The 21,007-nt window shown below is 40.5% G+C and overlaps 1 protein-coding gene across 1 annotated transcript in view; it reads left to right on the top strand.

The window, feature by feature from the left end:
- The first annotated feature begins 464 nt into the window (after positions 1 to 464).
- Positions 465 to 21,007, top strand: part of LOC111143533 (dimethylarginine dimethylaminohydrolase 1) — a 132,582-nt gene continuing 112,039 nt past the window's right edge. The window contains exon 1 of the mRNA XM_022497353.1: positions 465 to 767. Coding sequence (XP_022353061.1) covers positions 465 to 767 — 303 coding nt within the window. The remainder of the gene's footprint in view (positions 768 to 21,007) is intronic.

The raw sequence follows: 21,007 nt of genomic DNA, 5'->3' as shown, positions 1-21,007 counted from the left end.
AAGTATTTATCCACAAAGGAACCACCCCATCCCTTGGCCTCTTGACCACCACGAAGTCCTCCAGGCACTCTGCTCAAACCATGACAACTTCACGTGCGCCTTGGGGTCTATGTGAGTTGTACACCTGCGGCGGAATACAGGTAATCTCGAGCCCGGGTCCACCGAGGTTCCCACTGCGCACAGCTCCGGCGCTCACCGCTTCCTCTGCCCAGTCCTCGTGCGGTGATCGGGGCTGCAACTCCCGCCTCGGCTGCAGCAAACCCGAAAGCGCCGGGGTGGGCGCGCGGGCCAGCGCCGGGAGCTCTGGGCATGCTCAGTCGCTCGGGCAGGGCTTGGGGAGCGAGCCGGGCTCCTCCTGCACCACATTCATCCGCTGCCAAGGGGAGCAGCCAGGCGCTCGCAGGCTCGGCGCGCGCTGCCCGAGGGAGGACCCGGCCGCCGCCGCCCCGCCGCCTCCCGGAGCCATGGCAGCGCTCGGCCACCCCACCGCCTTCGGCCGGGCCACCCACGCCGTGGTGCGGGCGCTGCCGGAGTCCCTGTGCCAGCACGCGCTGAGGCGCACCAAGGGCGACGAGGTGGATTTCGCCCGTGCCGAGCGGCAGCATCAGCTCTACGTGGGCGTGCTGGGCAGCAAGCTGGGTCTGCAGGTGGTGCAGCTGCCGGCCGACGAGAGCCTCCCCGACTGCGTGTTCGTGGAAGACGTGGCCGTGGTGTGCGAGGAGACGGCCCTCATCACTCGACCCGGGGCGCCCAGCCGGCGGAAGGAGGTAACTGTCCGCCCTGCGACGCGAGGGGCGCGGCCGGGAACGCGCACCGGGCCCTCCCCCGCCGGCCGCGCGGGAGTTGCCGGCGGAATCGCGAAATTGCCCCCTGGCTAGTTCAAAACTTCTCCTTTTGGGGGAGGGGGTGGTGGTGGTGGTGGGGTGTGTGTGTGTGTGTGTGTGTGTGTGTGTGTGTGTGTGTGTGTGTGTGTAAGTTCATTGTTCACGCCTCCTGGCTGTCGGCACAGCTGGGGTGCCTCCAAGACGCCCCGACTGAGTGTGGTGGTGCGGACTCCGGCAGGTGGGTGGGGTGGGGAATCCACCTCACTGGCATTTTTTATGTGGTAGAGACAGTGCAACTCTGAGCGTTTCCCAGGGAGGGTTGCTGCTCCTGGCTGGGCGAGGAGTCTTGGGAGGCAGCGCTGGTTTGTGACACTGAAGCCCCCAAGTCCTGCCTAGGGCTCGGAGCCGCGCGGGCCTGAGGAATCAACCCGGTGTTGGTGGCACAGACCTAGGGCGTCCCGAGTTACTTTTTAGTGGTGGCGAGTGAGTCGGGCAGAAAGCGACGAGTGTCAGGGGAGTGGTTTGTTGGTGAGCTGAGAATACGTGTTCTTGAATAGGCGAGGTGTGGAAAGCTCTCCTCGGTGTAGGGTGTTGGGGGTGTGTGTCTGTGCGTTTAATTAAAAATGGTTGTTTCAGAAATTCCATGATTTTTACGATGTTTTTCAACTTACAGCAATTAGAGCTTTGTGTGTTCGCAAGGGAAAGTGGCTACTTTCAAATAGTGCAGCTTGTGAAAATGGCTGTGATGGCTTTAAACCCAAGGCAGGTTAGTGGGGAGAAAGAGAGTGAAAATGGATTTTAAAATGCCATCTGGCATGGGTTCCCCTTATCACCAGGCTGAAAGCCCAGCCTCAAGACTGTTTCTGTTGGCATCGAGTGGCATTACAAGAAGCTGGTGGTTTCTTTCGTATGTGGACGGTTAGGGATTCCCCCTTCCCTATTTCATCTTTATTCAATGGACATTAGAAATGCCTCACAGTGGGGCACCTGGGTGGCTCAGTGGGTTAAAGCCTCTGCCTTTGGCTCAGGTCATGATCCCAGGGTCCTGGGATCGAGCCCCGCATCGGGCTCTCTGCTTGGCAGGGAGCCTGCTTCCTCCTCTCTCTCTGCTTGCCTCTCTGTCTACTTGTGATTTCTCTCCTTCAAATAAATACATAAAATCTTAAAAAAAAAAAAAAAAAAGAAATGCCTCACAGAGCTCATAGTTAAAATATGCTTACTCTACACATGCTTCACTACTTAGTTGATAGAACCATACATGGGCTGAGAGAATAAGCATATTGCATTTATTTCTTACTGAGACAATTCAGCCGTTGTTCACCCTACCTTAGCAGAAAACAAAAAGAGTAACCGGTCTCATTTTCTTTACCTTTTATTTCCTTTGCCACACCTTTGAGTCATTGAGATGGCCCACTCTATTTTAAACTGATAAGCATATAACCCTGCGTGAATACTTCTGGTGTGTCCTAGGCCATATGGCACAACTGTGGTTTGTGTTTAAAAGAGTAAAAGACATTTCAGAAGTGCTTTCAAAATGGTACTCCTTTGATGAGGGTAGTCCAATTTCCTGTCAAGAGGCTGTTGCACGTTTAATCATCCATTTCATTTTATTCCTATGATAAAAACTTCCAAATTTTGGCTTCCTGATTGTAAGTGGGCAGTGATCCTTCTCCCCTGTCAGATTTTGAGGCATACATTTTAAGCTGGCTTCACTCTTCTATCAATCTATTGGCTCTCTGCCAGAGACCTCACAGTGTGGTAGATAGGAACACCAGACTGCAGCTAATTCTGTGACCTCGGGGAGTGTCTCTTGCCTCAACTTTCTCACCTGAAAAGTAGACCTAATACTTATCTCATAAATTTGTTGTACTAAATTTGTTAATCCATCTGAAGTTTATAGGGTAGGGCATTTCATGAATGGTGGTTGTTATTACTTACTTAACAGTGGGTCATTGGAGATTTTCTTTTTTTCGAGCAGTGAGAAGTCTGCTATATACTGAAGTAGTTACAGTGACATTTCCCCTTCCCACGGTGAAGGGGAGTCATATTCACACCTTAGGATCCATCCTAATCTGCTATGTAGCACTTCCTCCCAGCTTGAGTTTCCTACAGGAGCATATTGTCTCCCAAAAATGCCTTTACTGTTGCATATGATCTGAATCAGCAGAGTAACTGATCTTGTATCCAGAGAGAGCACGGGCAGTTGTGTTGGATGGGGTACTTCTGGAAGGCAGGGCTATGCAGTCTTCTGGAAGACTAACACTCTTTGAAATCTCTCACCAGTTCACTGCCTTAGTTGTTGAGTGAATAAATGAATGAATGAAATGCTAACTAGCTAATATTAACAAGCTCATAATAATTACTTCAAGGTTCTCTTTGGACTGTTGTATATACTTTTCATGTGATACCTGCCTCCCTGACTGAAATTCCACAACAGTCAAGGCATTATTTTAAGATTATTGCCGCTGATCTCCTTGCCGTCTGTCTCCTTACTCTCCATTCCATTCTCCATGCTGTAGAGTCCAAGTATCTAAGCTGGTCTTTCTAAAACTCAGATCTGATCCTGTCCCTGCTCTGATGAATCTTCTTGAAGAACCCTGCATTAAGATTGATAAACCCATTGAGTTGTACTCTGTTTGCCTTTCCAGCTTCAGTTCCAACTCTGATGCTACCCCAGGTGCCTTCCAACCTCTTGGCTCAAGCCAGGTTCTTTCACTAAATCTCACCACGCTATTCTTTTCTAAGCATACATTTCTCCTTTGTCTAGGACATTCTTCCTCTTTTCTCTCTTCTCCATTTTACCTAGCTGTTCTACTCATGCATCATTTCTCAGTTTGCTGTTATCATTAATATTATCAGCTAATCTCTATTGGGTGCTTGCCATTTGCAAAACACAGTGTCAGATTTATGACATGGATTTCACTGAATGCCCACATCAACCCTTTGAGCTCAGTACTATCATTATTCTTACTTTAAAGTTGATGGAACTGAAGCTTAGAGAGATTAAATACCTTGGCCAAGGTTATAAAGTGGAACCACTGAAACTAGGACTTGAACTCGAATTTGTAGCACTCTAAAGCTCTCATCCCAACCACTGCGATACTAAACAACCAAGCATAGGGTTGGTCCTCCTTTTATGAGCACTGTAACTCTCTGCACTTCCTTCTATGGTATCTTTCATACCGTATGATAACGACCTGTTTTAGCTTTCTGTATCTCCCCATTATTATGAGAACTCTTGGGACAAGGATCACATCTGCATTCCTTAACGTTTTATTCCCAGGACCCTGCACACAAGACTCATGCAGCAAATGTTTTGTTGGACATGTGTGTCCATGACTTTAGATCAAACCTTAGGTTTCCCTGCTTAGGACATATTTGGTGTTTTGCAGGCATTCTCAATAGAGTCCCAAAAGTTTTGTTACAAGTGCAGGTGATTTATAATTGTTTTGTTTTTCTCTTCCTCTCCTTGTACCTGTCTCTGTCTCTTGTTATTTTGCTTGTTTTTATAATTCTGGAAAATTATTTTATGAAAACATCATGTGATATTCAATGACTTTTCTTCCTTGGAAGAGAGGACTGAGAACTGAACTCAAGAAAGTAACCCTTCTGTGAAAACCACAATGGAGCCTCCCGAGATTAGTAAATTGCAGGTGCTGTCTGCAGGAAGCTTAAGTTTTAGTGAAGAAAACTGCGTGTAGAGAGTCAGCAAATAATGTTAATTGTCTCATAACTCTGTCTTCATGAAGACAGACAAATTAGCTTTGAGAACCAGTCATAATGATGTACTGTATGGTGACTAACATAACATAATTTTAAAAAAAGAGAACCAGTCGTATTTTAAATGAATTCAGCTTGATTTTAGAAGAAAAAAGTCAACTTATAAATGCCAACATCCTGTAAACAAATACTTAAGAGCTAAAGTAAGACAAGTGACAGAATGTAAAAGGATTGGGTTTAAAAAAATTAAAATTTTTGGATGGGTTATACATTTCTGCAGCACCAAATTCAAAAGGTACTAGAGGATAGATAGGCAGTGCAAGTAAGTTTCCCTGCTCTTGTACCTGACTTACCCTCCTCCCTTCCTTAGAGGCAGCTATGAATAACATTTTCCTGATTTTCCTTACAGAAGGTTTTTAGTACATAATGATTAACTGGTGAAGGTTATTCAAGCAAAATTGTAAAGTATATCCTGTGCCCTTTTGCCCCTCTTTCAGAGTCATTTTATCCTTTCCCAGGTACCAAGGATTAGTATGTGGGATATCTTGTCTAGGAGTAAAAACACACAAACTCATTCTCACAAGGTGATAACAGACTTAATTATCCTTTCCTGGACCATTTATATTTTTAAGGGCTTCTTGAGGAAGAAGGCAATGCACATAGCACAAGGTAACAAATCCAAAAAGTGGAATTGGACATTGGGTAGGGACATGGAGGCATAAATGGAAGGCATGAACAATATCTATTTAGATAGAAATTCCCCTTTTGTTAGGGCACTTAACTGTTTGGACCTACATATTTTGGCCCTGGGTTTATTCTTTGGTTAGGCTAAAAGCATAACCCTGATGATCCCAGAGCAAGGTGAACATCAAGACCATGTCTAATCACTAGCTAACATGTACCACGTTGTGTGTGTATGTGTGTGTGTGTGTGTGTGTGTGTGTGTGAATTGCAAAACATGGTATTATTATCAACTCTATTTAAAAGAAGGAAACTGAGGCTCAGGTAACCAGAGTTAAGTAAGTTGTCCAAAAACACACAGCTAATAAGTGACAGAACTGAGGTCTTCATGAAAATGTGAAGGTCATTTTTCCTTGATGTGCTTGTAGCCAGTTGTGGTTAATCATAACAGAACATTAAATCAATACAAAATAACTACCCGAATCCCTTTTTTACGCAGCCAGCAATATGCAAATGTCAGTTGGATATTAACAAGGTGAAAGTTTTACTTCCCTCCTCTCATAAATGAGAGTAGATTGTTTTCATTTTAGTTAAATAATAATAATCTGATCATTTACATGAAACCCCAGAATTATGTAGGCACAATTTGTGCGGAATTGTATCTTCTTTACCACCAGACTGGATGATTGCTTTTTAAAATGCGTATGTTTTCTCAAATTTCTTTTTAACATCAGGTGAGAAAAGTGCCCTAAGCCATAATTAGAACTTACTCTTACTCTCACCAAGATGGAAAGTAAATGTGCTGGAGGCTCTTTACACGGCAGCGGATTAACGGCTCTTGATAAATCGTCACCTCCAACTGGTTAGAACAACTGCTCCCTTTCAGGATGTTTCTTTTTGACCCTACTTGGCCTTGGCAAAAAATGTTTGGAGATTGATGTGTCTTGGAAACTGGAGTGCATCTACATATAATGCAATCTATTCTCATGCAGTTGATCTTGAAAGCCTTGAAAATAAAGAACATAGTGATGAGTAGGGAGTGACTTCTATTAGATACTATTAGCTGAAAATGAGCTTTCTGCAGAGATTCCTAGGATCATTAGAGAATCATTATAAGACTAAGAAGGCAAAGATGGATCCTTATAATTCAGATATGGTGGAAAATAGCTTTTGCATGTATTTAAATTTTTGTTGAGCTCAAATTTCCTCAAAATTGGTTTTATTATAATAATGGTAGGTGTCCATCCATTAATATAAGCCACAACGCAGAAAAATCTACTTAAGACTTTTGAACAAAGATTGACCTTCTATTGCTTTTGAATCATACATAAATTATTCATGGCCCCTTATGACTCTCAGTATGAATTTGGAGATGCATGTTTAAAAAATGAGTGCTGGTTGTTTATTTCATGGGTATTTGCTATTAACATCTGTAATCACTTGAGAAAGCCTCATTTGCTACCTGGAGACTTGGACACATTGTAGAGTTTGTTACCCTACTCAAGGGATATCATGATTAAAGGTAAAATAAATGAAATTTTAATGAAAGAAAACTTTCATTCATCTCTTATGCAGAGCACAGTGTGTTGTCCATCGCAGATAGTCAATAAATGTTTATTTCCCAAAGCTAAGTCCCCGATGTTCTATCAAAATGCTCCTCTGACCTTTGAAGTTAGCTTGTATTGTTTTTCCTAAACTGATATTAGGTATTAAATCTGTTAGTGTCCTCAGGCTCATTTCATAAGCAGGCACTTTTCAACCAAATGGACAAGCAGGAATAATCTCAAACAACAAATCCCATTTAAAAATGTGTGCATGTAATGCCATCCCTGTTCCCTTCATCATTGTCAAACCATTTAATGATGTACATTGTCTTCCTGAAGCTGAGTGCTAAAGGAGGAGTAGCATCACATGGAGAGAATAAATAACCAGACTTTAGACTCCTGTTTCTGAATGTTTAGGTCATCTAAACAAGTATGACTAGAGAAAACAGCTCAGCAGAGTACAAAGATGAAAGTACATGTTATTACAGGGTTGGTTTAATTTTGCCCAACAAATCAATGTGGGCAAACCTGACTTAGTTTATGTTAGCAAATTAAAGAGAATACAACTTTTAAGCTGCTTTTGCAACTGGATGAGCTTATATGGGTAAATTTTCATTATTGTGAATATGAATACATCAACATTTTGCTTGATTTGAATATGTTTAATTAATTAAACAGACCTTTTCCTTTATTAAAGGTATTTTGCCTTGATTTCTTTGTTCTTGTTTTGTTTAAGAAATACTAAAATGTTCTAATTTGCTTATGGTATTAATTATGAGTGCCATGATTATATTAAAAATGACTGTACTTTAGAAGGTAAAGGAATAATAGTTGTATCACTCCTATATGTTTGTTCATTCAGCAACTGTCTACTACATGCCAGACCCAATGTTTGGTGCTAGGGAGACATAGCTGAATTAGATAACACTGCTGCCCTCAGGATCTCACAGTTCACTAGGGAGGCAGACTGGTGGCAGATACTTGCAGACAAAGGGGACTGGTTTCACAACAGGGTTCTGTCTAATGTTATGGAAGCTCCAGGAAGAGTGTCTGACCCACATCAGGACCTCTCAGAAGAAGAGAATATTGAGCTAGAAGTAACCAGGAAAGGAAGAGAGGCAGCCTTCCAGAGACAGCGAGCACTATGAGGTAGGATAAGGGTGATAGTCCAGTAAAAGTAATTTCATTAACATTGAGGAGGATACAGCATTGAAAAAAGCCTGCCTGTGCCCTCTCAGAGGTCTGAGATTTTGTTCTCTAGTTCCAGGTTCACCAAGAGAGCTACATCCTTAGCTGTACTTCCTGTTCAGGGCCTACAGCGATTTGACCCTTTATCACAGCCTACTTCTAATTGTGCACTCCAAGACTAAGACTTATTTCTTGAGGTTGCTAGAATGCCATTTGGTAGGGGCAGTAATTTTTCCTCTTTGGTCCCAAATTTGCCACATCAGGATGTATCGGGTAAACCTGGCATCCATAGTGTATAGTTATATATAACATTATCCACGTCAATGGCAAGTAAGAGAAAATTATTTCCTCTTTGCTGTCAAAATGTGTTTTTATTCACAAATCTTTCCATCTTTGCAGTAGACATTAGTGAATCTCACACTAATATAAATCAAATGCAGCCTAAAGTAAGCATCCATCTGTACTCATAGGTAAAATATACTGCAAAAGGCAACATGGTAGGGATATAACACTATTCTAGGAGTGGGGGATACTGGTTTTGATTTTTTGCAGTGGTAGGAATATCTAATATTCTTTCCAACTTGGAGATGCTGTGTTTTCTTTCTGGGTCTCAGAGGTCATGTTGGGATGGGACATAAAGGGTAGGGGGAAAAAAAGGTTAAGGAGATGTGGAAAAAATGATGGGGCAATGATGATAACTTAGGTTTGTGAGATGGGATTAGGGTTTAGTGAATAAAAAATACTGGCTTTTATTCAACCTGACACATCCTTGTCCTCCGTAACTAACCAATCCTATGACATCATGCCTTGGTAATGATAATCCATTATGAGATAAAGCTGAATTTCCCAACTCTATTTCAAAAGCTCAGCTCACTCAACCATTTATAGCATATTTAAGTAATTTTTTATTTAGAAAACTTAGATAAGAGTCACTGGGAGAGTGTAACATACCTAGACCCACGTACTGTCTATCATCACATGACTTTCAGTGTCTGCCAATTGATGTTTCTGTGGTAAATGTGAATCAGTGGCTTGAAGAAATGGAGAGTGAATGAATGTGAAGTATATACTGTGAATGAATGTGAAATATATAAGTTGTGTTTTTTGTTAGAACTAAAAGTCTTGACTTGCCCATGGCAGTTTTTTCTTACAACCCTCTGTGCATATGTGTTGATTTCCATTCCTGGTGCTAACATTTGGATTTTGTTTTCAAAATTTCGACTTTTGTCTTCCAAAACTTCATAGTTATTTTTCTGAATAAGAAAAAAAAAAAAAGGATACCCATTTAAATGTAGCCTTTCTGTAGTTAGCTATGTACAATTTAAGATTGTTAACAGTAAGATACTGATGTAATTATTTTTAAGGTTTGGAGATATGTTTGTGGTAAACTTAGACTTCTTTTTGTCTGAAATTATTCCAAGAGCTGAAATTAGCTAATTTAATGCTCTTGGTATGGTTAAAAGATAATAATAGGAAAAAACCACATCTACTTTATTCTCTTAATTATAATTTTTGGGCGTCATAGGGAACCCTCATTTTACAAAGAAAGAATAACATAACTATGGTTTGGCTTTGGTCATATTTTAGGCCACTGTGATATAAACATATTTTCCAATTCCAGAGCTTTATGTGGAGAAATTTAAATCTAGTGCTTTATTTTGAGGTACTCAAACCATTTTATTCTTGCTTTTGGTATTCTTCTTTCTTTACACCCTCTTAGTCCTTCATCAGGGGCCCAGGTTTTCCAGTTCTCCTTTCTGCAAAAAATACAGTGTTGGAAGACAGAGAGACCCTAGTCACAAAGGGTGCTGCTTTCTTCATTTTTATGTTATTCTCAAACTAAACATCTCCAAAGCTTTAGGCCTCCCCTAGTCTCCAGGCTTTCCCAGGCCACCCCAGATATGTGAATAGTTTAGCAATGAATAGAGCACAGCTTCAAGACAAGGCTTTTTGTACAGTTGTGTGTGTGCATGTTTTTAAACTGCTGTCCTTCACCTACCATAGAAGGGTCATGAAATCAATTTAGTGGGTCATGACCAGCCCATTTATTTTTATTGTAACAGAATCAATAGAAAATGTCAGAGTGTACTGCAACATGGTAAGATGGTGTCATGAAACCTTTTTTTTCATTTGTATACATTTGTATTTCTATGTATACTAATTAGCTATATAAAATATGTTTCTTACTATAGGTCACTGCCTAAAAAAAAAAAATGTGAAAACCCACTGTGTCTCCTTTGAATTGGATTGCACCTCTCAGCCTCTTTTTAAAAATTCTGGAGGACTATGCCTGTTATCCAGTTGGGATCTGGGAATCCTGGCCAAAATCCTAACTGTTTCTCTATGTATATCAAGTCATGCTTGATTTCCATTTGCCTAGGTGGGAAATAGGACCTTCTGGCTAATTGGAACCCTGTCCATCAGGGGCGGGAAGCGAAGCTTAATGGAGGAACATGAGGAGGAGAAAGACTGTCAACTCCACAATTTGCTAGAAGCTGATTCTACCTCTCCTTCGGTGACATTCTATACCGGTCGAGGGAAGGTTACATTAAGATAGACAAACGTAGTTTCCATCTGAACTGGCATCTTTTTCATTTTTTTGCAAGTAGAAAATGTGGTAGCAGTAAGAACTGAACCACTGAGCTAACTGCATCCAGGGGTGTTGATGCCTACATTTTCTTACCAGCAACTTCCAGATAGAAGCTGAGATCGGCAATGACTCCAGGAAGCCTCAGTGTCCAATGTTAGGATTTCCATTGCATTTGGGGATGGAAACTCAGGACACTTCTTTTTTTCTTCAAAGAACCCCAGAATATGTCAAAACACAGAATGTCCTAAAACATAATTATAATGTTCATGCCATTCTCAGACCACTGCCTAAAGGCCTAGAAGAGACCTTGAAAATCACTGGTTTCACCATTTTTTCTTCACACTCTGCAACACTAAAATAGGTGTAAATCCAGCCTTTACCCACGAATGCCCAAAGGAAATTTAATTTTCTTCCCCAAGTAACCCATTTTAGCAGTATTTGTTAGTGTTAGTACTCACACTAAGTATGAATCATTTGAACTAACATATAGGTTGGGGTTCATTCTAACAAAGTGTATTTGACTGGTTAGTAACAAGTTAGTCTGTGATTACAGGGAAACCGCATCTGATTTTCAGCAGTAACCCCCCTTTGCACAGCTGAGCAGCCTAGTACTAAGAGTGGAGTGTAGTCTCACACCTGCTCTTTTGTCCCCCTCTAAAGCAGTGCTTTGAAGATTTTGGTAAGAGAGTAATTATAGAGGCAAACAGTGTGGCCATGACTGGAGAAATTGTGTGTTTGTAGGAAAGGCGTTTGGAATTGTGCATCTTGGAGCTATACTACATGAGAAAAAAAATGGGTAATGCATTTGTCATGTCCATGACAACATTTTTCTTTGTGAGCACTGAGCTGGATAACTGAAGCCTCTGAGTGGTTTGCAAGAAAACTGAGGACGAATATTGCTTCTAAACTAGTCCCCAGAGAGGAGCTTCTCCATGAGGGAGAGAAGGAATAGGGATTAAGGTTAGAAGATTTTTTTGAAAGTAAGTGCAGAAAAACATACAAGATATAGCCCACTGGCCTCAACATGGCTGAGGTTTCAATTATGATTCGATTCACGCTCCCTGAAACACTCGCCTGCCCTGAGGTCAGCCTAATGACTGGAAATTCTACAAATGCAACAGCTACTGTCCCTTGGACCGTTTTAAACACACACACACACACACACACACACACAGTTTATATACACTCAGCATCAAGTTTGGATAAAATCAGTTTTCTAACAAAGCCTTCCTTGTGCATAATGTTTGGTAGTAATGCAGATCATCAAAACTAATTAGAGGGATTCTTGAGTTACATCATTTTGGTGGACCACTAGCCAGGAGAAATATTTTTTTGAATGAATTCTGCTTTTTCACTGGGCTCTTTCAGCTTGTAATCAACTTCGTATCACCCTTCCTTCCTCTTGATTTCACCCTTTTTTGGAGCTGTCAGTGGAGGAGAAAGAATGTATGCAGTCCCTGGAGCTTTCTTACCCTTCTTTACTTTCCTTCTGTTGAGGAGTTCCCATAAGACCATGAATTTTTCCTCATATTCTGGTCTGGATAGTGATTTTCAAATTACAAGTTTCAACTCAGAAGTAGATCATAAAGTCCACCTAGTGGGTCCCTCTACTTTTTGTTTGCAGTCCTGTGTAAATGAACTGGAATTGAAAATGTCAGGGCACATACATTACCCATAAGACAGCCAAGTATTGTTTCCTTTATACACATACATACAGTTCCCTTGTGTGTTGTGGATTGTGATAGAAGGTGTATTTCTGGCTGGAGGTCATTGCTATTGAAATCTACTTACCTAGGAAACCAAGATAAAACTTAACCAAGTACTAACATTAGCTTTTATTGATATTCTTTGCTGTTTGCAGCAAAAATAGAATTTTGACATGTGTCAGAGCCACTGATTCTCATAGATGCATTGAGCAAATAGGCAGTTTGTCTCATTTTATTACCTGGTAGGAAGGTGGAACTACTTGTCTCAATGCAGCAAAATGCAGGAGGTGGAAAGGAAGAGAAGAAACACAGCATAGATGGCAAGTTTGGGATTCTTTTCAGAAGTAGGTATTTTCAGACATCAAGGACTCCATCATAAGAATGGTTTAGAGTATTTCCATACACTTAGACATGATATCTTCACTTGGAAATCAAATTATGATGATGTGTTGTGATAGGGCAGGATGGCAGGTACTCAGATGGCGTACCTGTTATGAAAAGGGCCACATTAGAGCCCGGTACATTTTTATGTTTTGTTGACCCCAGTCTCCTTCCCACTGATTCTGCTTTCCCCTGCTCCCCACTAATCTGCCCATGTGCATCTTCAGCTTGCCTCACTCCCTAAATCCATCATCACTTGAGGTGCTGGGTCATCTCAGGTGCCTCGAGCATTGTTGTTCCCAGGATGCACACCTCTCACACCAAGTCTGGTACCTGCAGACACACGCTTTTAAACTGCCTCAGGAGGCAGACCGATTCCTGGGACATTCCTTGAGCTGTGCTTTCTCTTCCTTTCCATTGCCTTCAAGAGTGGAAAAGGACAGCTAGGAATGCAAATTATGGTTCCCTCACTTATTAGCTGAGTAGTGTTGAGCAAGGGGAGCTTCAGTTTCAACATCTGTAACAATGGGGGTGGTTTTGAGCATCTGTAAGTTTGTTATGTGCCTAGATGCATTAACATGTTAAAGTGCTGAGTTGTACTTTGCACAGAGTAGCTCTTCCTTCAATGCTCAATCCCTCCTTTTCTGTTGTTACCTGTTTTTTGTATTTCTAGAGAGCAGTCATTCCAGCCCATAAGGTTGAGACTGTTTTTTCTCTTCCTACTTCTTACCCTGGAAGCTAAAGAGCTCCATCTCTTCAGCTTCCGGCGTGCTGCCTGTAGCCCGCCCAGACGTTGACTTTGCTTAGGAATTGGGATCCCTGGCTCTTGTATTTTAATGTGCCCCTCTGCTGGCTCTACCAAAACATGCTGGGAGGCTGGGAAGACCATTAGAACCTCTGCTTGAGGCTCAATGGACACCTGGGCCAGTCCCCCAGCACCTGTGTGTGCTGCTATACAAGCAAGTCCCGTGGGGGCCCTGGCTTTCGCTCCACGTCATTTTGTTAGGAGCAAGTCATCCTCAACTGAATCAAAAGATGCTGTTCTTTCTGTAATTGTTTTTCATCCTCTGATCTTCTAAGCAAATGAATACTTAGAGAATCTCTGCCTTTAAATTTACCATTTGATCTTGAACCAGTCATTTATGAGTATTTAGATTTGAATTCGTATTTCTAATATGTTATACATTTAGTATGTTTATTTTAAGGACTTTAAATTTTTTGTCTTATTTATCTTTTTATTTATTGTTACCATTTTTATTGAAGTATAGTTAACATACAATATTATATTAATTTTAGGTAATACAACAAATCAATCAACAAATTCTATGTATTATACAGTGCTCACCACAGTAAGTGTGGTCAAGCTACAACATGATTATAAAATTGTTATTATTTGTATTTTAGTATAGTTGTACACAATGTTACATTAGTGTCCCTTGTATAACATAGTGATTCAGCTAATCTATATGTTATGCTATGTTCACTACCAGTATAGCACCCATCTCTCACCATATAGTGTTGTGATTCTCTTGACTATATTCCCTATACTCCACCTTTTATTCCTGTGACTTATGCATTCCGTAAGTGGAAGCCTTTATCTCCCACTCCCTTTTACCCATTTTGCCATCTCTCTGTACTCTTCCCTTTCTGGAAACCATCAGTTTGTTCTCTGCATTTATGGTCTCTTTCTGCTTTGAGTGTTTTTTTTTTTTTTAAGATTTTATTTATTTATTTGACAGACAGAGATCACAAGTAGGCAGAGAGGCAGGCAGAGAGAGAGGAAGGGAAGCAGGCTCCCTGCTGAGCAGAGAGCCCGATGCGGGACTCGATCCCAGGACCCTGAGATCATGACCTGAGCTGAAGGCAGCGGCTTAACCCACTGAGCCACCCAGGCGCCCTGTTTTGGTTTTTTAGATGCTACATATAAGCGAAATAATGTGGTATTTGTCTTTGTCTGACTTATTTCACTTAACATAATACCCTCTGGGACCATCTACGGTCTCATAAATGGCAAGATCTCCTTCTTTTTATGGCAGAATAATATTCCATTACATATATGTGTGTACATATATCTATGCATATATATGTATGTACATATATACATACGCACTGCACTTCTTTTTTTATCTGTTGAAGGGCACTTGGATTGCTTCTATGTCTTGGCTGTTATAAACCTGCCATAAACATAAGAGTGCATGTATCTTTTTGAATTAGCATTTTCATTCTCTTTGGGTAAATAGGTAGTAGTGGACTTACTGGATTGTATGGTAATTCTATTTTTAATTTTTTGAGAACCTCCATACTACTTTTTACAGTACCTGTACCAATTTACATTCCTACCAACTATGCAACAAAGGTTCCTTTTTCTCCACATCCCTGTCAGTAATTGTTATTTTTTGGTCCTTTTTCAGCTACTATTCTGACAAGTATAAGGTAATATCTCATTGTGGTTTTGATATGCATTTCCCTGATTAGTGATGTTGAGCATCTTTTCATGTATCTGTTGGCCATCTGTATGCCTTCTTTGGGATAATGTCTGCTCAGGTCCTCTGCACATTTTTTTAATCAGATAATTTATTTTTATGGTGTTGATTTGTGTAAGATCTTTATATTTTGGATATTAATCCCTAATCAGATATATAATTTGCAAATATCTTTTCCCATTCAGTAGGTTCCTTTTTTGTTGTTGTGGATGGTTTCCTTTGCTGTATAAAACCTTTTATTTTTGGCATAGCCCCAATAGTTTATTTTTGCTTTTGTTTCCCTTACCACAGGAGACATAGCTATAAAAATATTGTTAAGGCTTATGTTGAAGAAATTATTGCCTGTGTTTTCTTCTAGGAGTTTTTATGGTCTCAGGTCTTGCATTTAGATCTTTAATTCATATTGAGTTTATTTTCATGTATGGTGTAAGAAAGTGGTCCAGTTTTATTTTTTTTGCATGTAGCTGCACAGTTTTCCCAGCACCACTTTTTGAAGAGACTGTCTTTTTACCATTGAATTTTCTTCCCTCTTTTTTCATAGATTAATTGACCATACAATCATAGGCTTAATTCTGGGCTCTGTTTTCTGTTCCATTGTCTATATGTCTATTTTTGTGCCAATACCATACTGTTTTGAATACTACAGTTTTGTATTAGATCTTAAAATCTGGGATTGTGATACCTGAAGCTTTGTTCATCTTTCTCAAGTTTGCCTTGGCTATTTGGCAACTTTGTGGTCCATGAAAATTTTAGGATTATTCTAGTTCTGTGAAAAATGCCATTAGTGTTTTGAGAGGGATTTCATTGAGTCAGTAGACTGCTTTGGATAGCATGACCATTTTAACAGTATTAATTTTTCTGGTCCATGTGCATGGAATATCTTTCCATTTGTTTGTGTCATCTGCAATTCCCTTCATCAGTGTTTTATAGTGTTTTAATCTCATTGGTTAAATTTATTCCTAGATATTTTATTCTTTTTGCTACCATTGTAAATGGAATTGTCTTAATTTATCTTTCTGCTACTTGGTTATTAGTATATAGAAATATAACCAATTTCTGTGCATTAATTTTGTCTCCTGCAACTTTACTCAATTCATGTATTAATTCGAATAGTTTTTTCATGCAGTCTTTAGGGTTTTCTATGTATATTATCATGTGAGTTGTAGATAGTGACAATTTAAACTCGTCCTTATCAATTTGGATGTTTTTTGTTTCTTTTTCCTGTCTGATTGCTGAGGCTAGGACTTCCATTACTGTGTTGAATAAAGGTGGTGAGAGTGGACATCTTTGTCTTGTTCCTGATCTTAGAGGAAAAGCTCTCAGTTTTTCACCATTGAGCATGATGTTATCTGTGGGTTTTTCATATATGGCCTTAATTATGTTGGAGTATGTTTCCTCTAAATCCACCACTTTTTTGAGAGCTTTTATCATGAATTGACATTGAGTTTTGTCAAATGCTTTATCTGCATCTCTTGAGATGATCATGTGATTATTATTCCTCATTTTGTTGATGTACTATGTTGATTGACTTGCAAATATTGAACCATCCTGGCATCCCTGGAATAACACCCACATGATCATGGCAAATGATATTTTTAATGTATTGTTGAGTGTGATTTCTTAATATTTCTTGAGGGTTTTACATCCATGTTCTTTAGGGATGTTGGCCTGTAGTTTTCTTTTTGTGGCTCTTTATCTGGTTTTGGTATTAGGATAATGATGGCCTATATTTAGAAGCTTTCTTTCCTGTTCCATTTTTTTGGAATAGAGGAAAATTGGTATTAACTCTTCTTTAGATGTTTGTGAATCCATCTGGTCCTGGACTTCTGTTTCTTGAGAGTTTTTTTTATTACAAATTTAATTTTGTTACTAGTAATTGATATGTTCACACTTTCTATTTCTAACTCAGTTTTAGAAGATTGGACGTTTCTAGAGATTTACAAATTTCTGCTAGATTTTATAATTTGATGGCATATAATTTTTTTAAATAGTCTCATAATTTTTTGTATTTCTATGGTATCAATTATTGCTTCTTCTCTCCCATTTCTAATTTTACTTATTTGAGCCTTCTTTTTTCTTTAAGGACTTTAAAAATTCTTCTTAGAGTGCAAGGTAAAATTACACTTGGAATTGAGTGTTAGTTTCACTTTTCAGTTATGTAATAGTGGGCAATTCACAAGTTTTCATCTCCAGTAAAATATCTTTCTTCCTGATTCCCAAGGATGTTGAAGATCAGTGTTCTGAGTACTGTGATGACTTACACAAATGTGATAACACCATAACATTGTTATGGCCAATGAAGGATTGTACATAATGGTAATAGCAACATTATTATTTATGAACTAGGATAATGGGCTTTTCTTGAAGATGTCTCTGACTGATGAGATCTGACTGGTGTCACTTGCACTGTGACCACTAAGCCTTGACAACCCTTTGGGAATAGAGATTGCTTTTAAGGCTTCAGTCAACTCTAAAGATGCAGATCTACTACTTATTAGCAAGGTGAAGTTGGGGAAATAAATTTTGGGTACAGTTTTGTCATTCTGTAAGAAAAGAAAATGTGACTTTTAGGGGCACCTGGGCGGCTCAGTGGTTAAGCCTCTGCCTTCAGCTCAGGTCATGATCCCGGGGTCCTGGGATCGAGCCCCGCATCGGGCTCCCTGCTCAGCGGGATGCCTGCTTCCCCCTCTCCACTCCCCCTGCTTGTGTTCCCTCTCTCACTGTCTGTCAAATAAATAAATAAAATATTTAAAAAAAAAAAAATGTGACTTTTATTCATGTAATTATTATTGAGTGCCTGCTGTATGTAAAACTGATAAACAAGTATGATGCCTGCCCCAATGAAGCCAAACTGGGGAGTCTAACTAGGGAGACAAACATAAAATAAACAATTACAAATATATGCATATTTAAAAATAGTAAGGGCTGCAAAGGAAAAAAAATTATTCATAAGGTTTTAAAAATAAGAGACCTTTGCTGGAAAAGACCCTGAGTATCAGTTCTTAGGTAGACATCTTATTAAACAGTAGGCAGTAAATGTTCATTGATCAAATGATAAATAACTGGTCTAATATGATGTTACCAGAGATACTCCCACAGGCATTAAAGAGGTAGGTTGGCATCAAGGGGGACCTGGACTAGGAAGGCTTAAAATCTTTACTTAAAAGCAGTGTAGCTCAGGGCTGGCAGGTGATTGCTGTGGACTTTAGGATTCCTGTCTATAAACCAGGGATAATGCTGTTTTTGTTCAGCCTCTATTGTGTTGAGGTTTAAATGAAAAAAAAAAAAAGAAAGAAAGAATATGAAGGTACACTATAAGATCAGGGTTGTGGGTATTACATAGTGGATACCTGTGAACTGTAAACTCAGCACCTATAGGACTTGGGCCACAACCTTCCCTCCCGCAACATCACAATACCTAGAGATGGGTCCCCAGTCCCACAACCCTCTGTAGAAGTCTTAGAACCAGCTCTTAGAGTACCGTGGCCTAGCTCAGTTGGCTGTCAGACCTATGAAAGTAGGAGCTATAGGAGTGGCACTGAGTGTGGCTAACTTTTTGCCTCATGTAAAAAGATTAGCTATTTTATGGGACTTCTGGGGAGAGCCCTCTAGTTAGATCCAGGAGACTAATTATATGAGAATATACACCCTATAAAAGACTTTGGGAGCTAGGTAGGCTTCAAGAGCACATGTGACTACCACTTATTTTGTACTATGCTGCTTTGTCTACCCTACTTCATCTCAGCCACATAGTCCCCCTCATTTTACAAACGGAAAAACTGAGGAGAGGTTACACAACTTGTTTAAGGTTAAGTTGTTACTAAGTAGAACTGAGATGGACAGCCTGGTCTTTCTGACTCCAAGACCTAGGCATTTGGACACAGAACCACAGAAAAGGCACAAAGAGCCATGCCATCCATTAGAGAATTTGGGTTAGCAAGACGCTATCAATGCAAACATCAAAGTCACAGGCTTGATGCCCCCAAAGGGCAGCTGTCCAATCCATTAATGAGGAAACTGAGAAGAATGAGAGACAAAGCTTCTCTTTTTGAAACATGGTTTCAACTCAGCAGCTACCCATCTCTCTACCTCTCATCCATGAGGCTAGCCCAAAAACCTTCCATACAAGGGAATCACAGATATGCTGGCCAGCATCTTCAGCCGTGCATTTAGTTTGGGCTTGGTATTGTTGGCAGGGTTCCTTGCCAAATAGTTAAGCAACCCATGGAGAACCTTGACCTTAACTTATAAACACAGAGGGACATGCTGAGTAAGAGTCCGAACAGGAATCCTGGGATGGTTCCAGCTCAAGGAAGGAAACTCCCCTGGCTCTCTGAGTAAAAGACAAGGGTTAATTCCATCCATACACCCACACTAACTGTTGCTCAGTCTTCCCGGAGCCAAATCAAAGGAAAAATTATGTGAGTAATACATGAAAGAAGTAGATTGTCACTATTTTTGACATAGATGTTACCCTAACTCTGTGTGTGTCACATTTGGTAACGTAGACCCCCGGCCAACAGTATAAATGATAATACAAGCAATAATACAAGCGAGCTGCAAACCTGTTTAATTCTTGTGCCCCTGAGTTTTGGCTGAGGGAGCCCTGATACACCTAGAAGCATGTCTGTATCTTACTGTCCTTGTACCTTAGAGGAGGGAGGGTAGGATGACACATCTGGCTTTAGGTTCCAGCATCCCTTAACCTCATAACTAAGACACTTAACTTCTGTGATGGCTTGGATAAGCCATTGGCTCCTTATCCTTCCTCTCTCTTTAGTTTTGTTCTTGGGACCATATTCAAGAAAATGAATACGTTTCTCACACTGTTGATCCTCTTTGGACAGCTCTGATTTTGTTCTTATGAATATTCTTTTTCCCTTCTATAGAGGACTGGAGTCCAACCCCTGTACTCTAGCCCCATGGGGACTTATCTCTGGTCTCTCTGACTTCTGGACCCCACAATGTTCATCTCTCCACCACCACCACCACACCTCTTTCCTAACCCTCAACCTCACCTCCCCCTTGTTTCTGCCACCACGCTTTCTGGATATTCATTCTGTCTACCTGTTTGGATTTCTACCTACCGGTCTCCATGTGCCTGGATCTACCTTTCAGGTTTATAGACCCCCTTACAGGGCAGCCTACCTTCTTTTGGTTAATTCTCTCCCCTCCAACAAACAACAGCATAATATCGTTTATCATGTATTTACTATATGCTAGCACTTTAAATCCATCCTTCTCATCAGCTGCCTTAATCCTGTTCCTAGCTCTTGGAGCAGTCCGTCTATTAGCAGAGGAGTTTAGAATTTAGTCAGTAGTCAATAATCAGTAGTAGTAGGTCAGCTTCATCATTTCTGTTGTTGACCTTGTTCTGACACGACCCTTGGTAACGTTTCAGATACTCAGGTTGTACCCTGGTTCCATTGACTGCATTTGTATCTTGATCTTGCTGATTACCTGTCTGGATCTCCAGTGAAAGACCTCAAGACTGACCTCTAGTGTCCTGAACGGGAGACTTCTTTTAGCTTACTGCCAAACCGTCTGGTCCCATGTTGTGCCAGCCTTCTAGAATATCTGCCTGGTAAATGTCAGGCCAAACACTAGCCTGCCGTATGCTGGGGTGGACCCATCAGCCAGTTCCCTTTTTCTGGAGTTGCTAACGTCACTGCCAATTCTGACTCTTCTTCCTTCTGCCCACAGTTAGAACCATCCCTGGTCACTGGCCTTGCTCTGGTGGACAGTTCTGCTGACTGGACCTCAAATCCAACACATCTTCTTATGTTTTAAAGTATCTGTTAGGTTCAACCTACTGGAAAGTGTAGAGTAAAGTGATTTGACTTAAGCATATCCTTAATTTTCCTTCTCCCTTCCTACCTCCTATAATAAT

This window comes from Enhydra lutris, unplaced genomic scaffold (assembly GCF_002288905.1).
Source record: "Enhydra lutris kenyoni isolate GAN:26980312 unplaced genomic scaffold, ASM228890v2 scaffoldscaffold9, whole genome shotgun sequence".
Lineage (NCBI taxonomy): Eukaryota > Metazoa > Chordata > Mammalia > Carnivora > Mustelidae > Enhydra > Enhydra lutris.
This window is presented reverse-complemented; position numbering and strand designations above follow the sequence as displayed.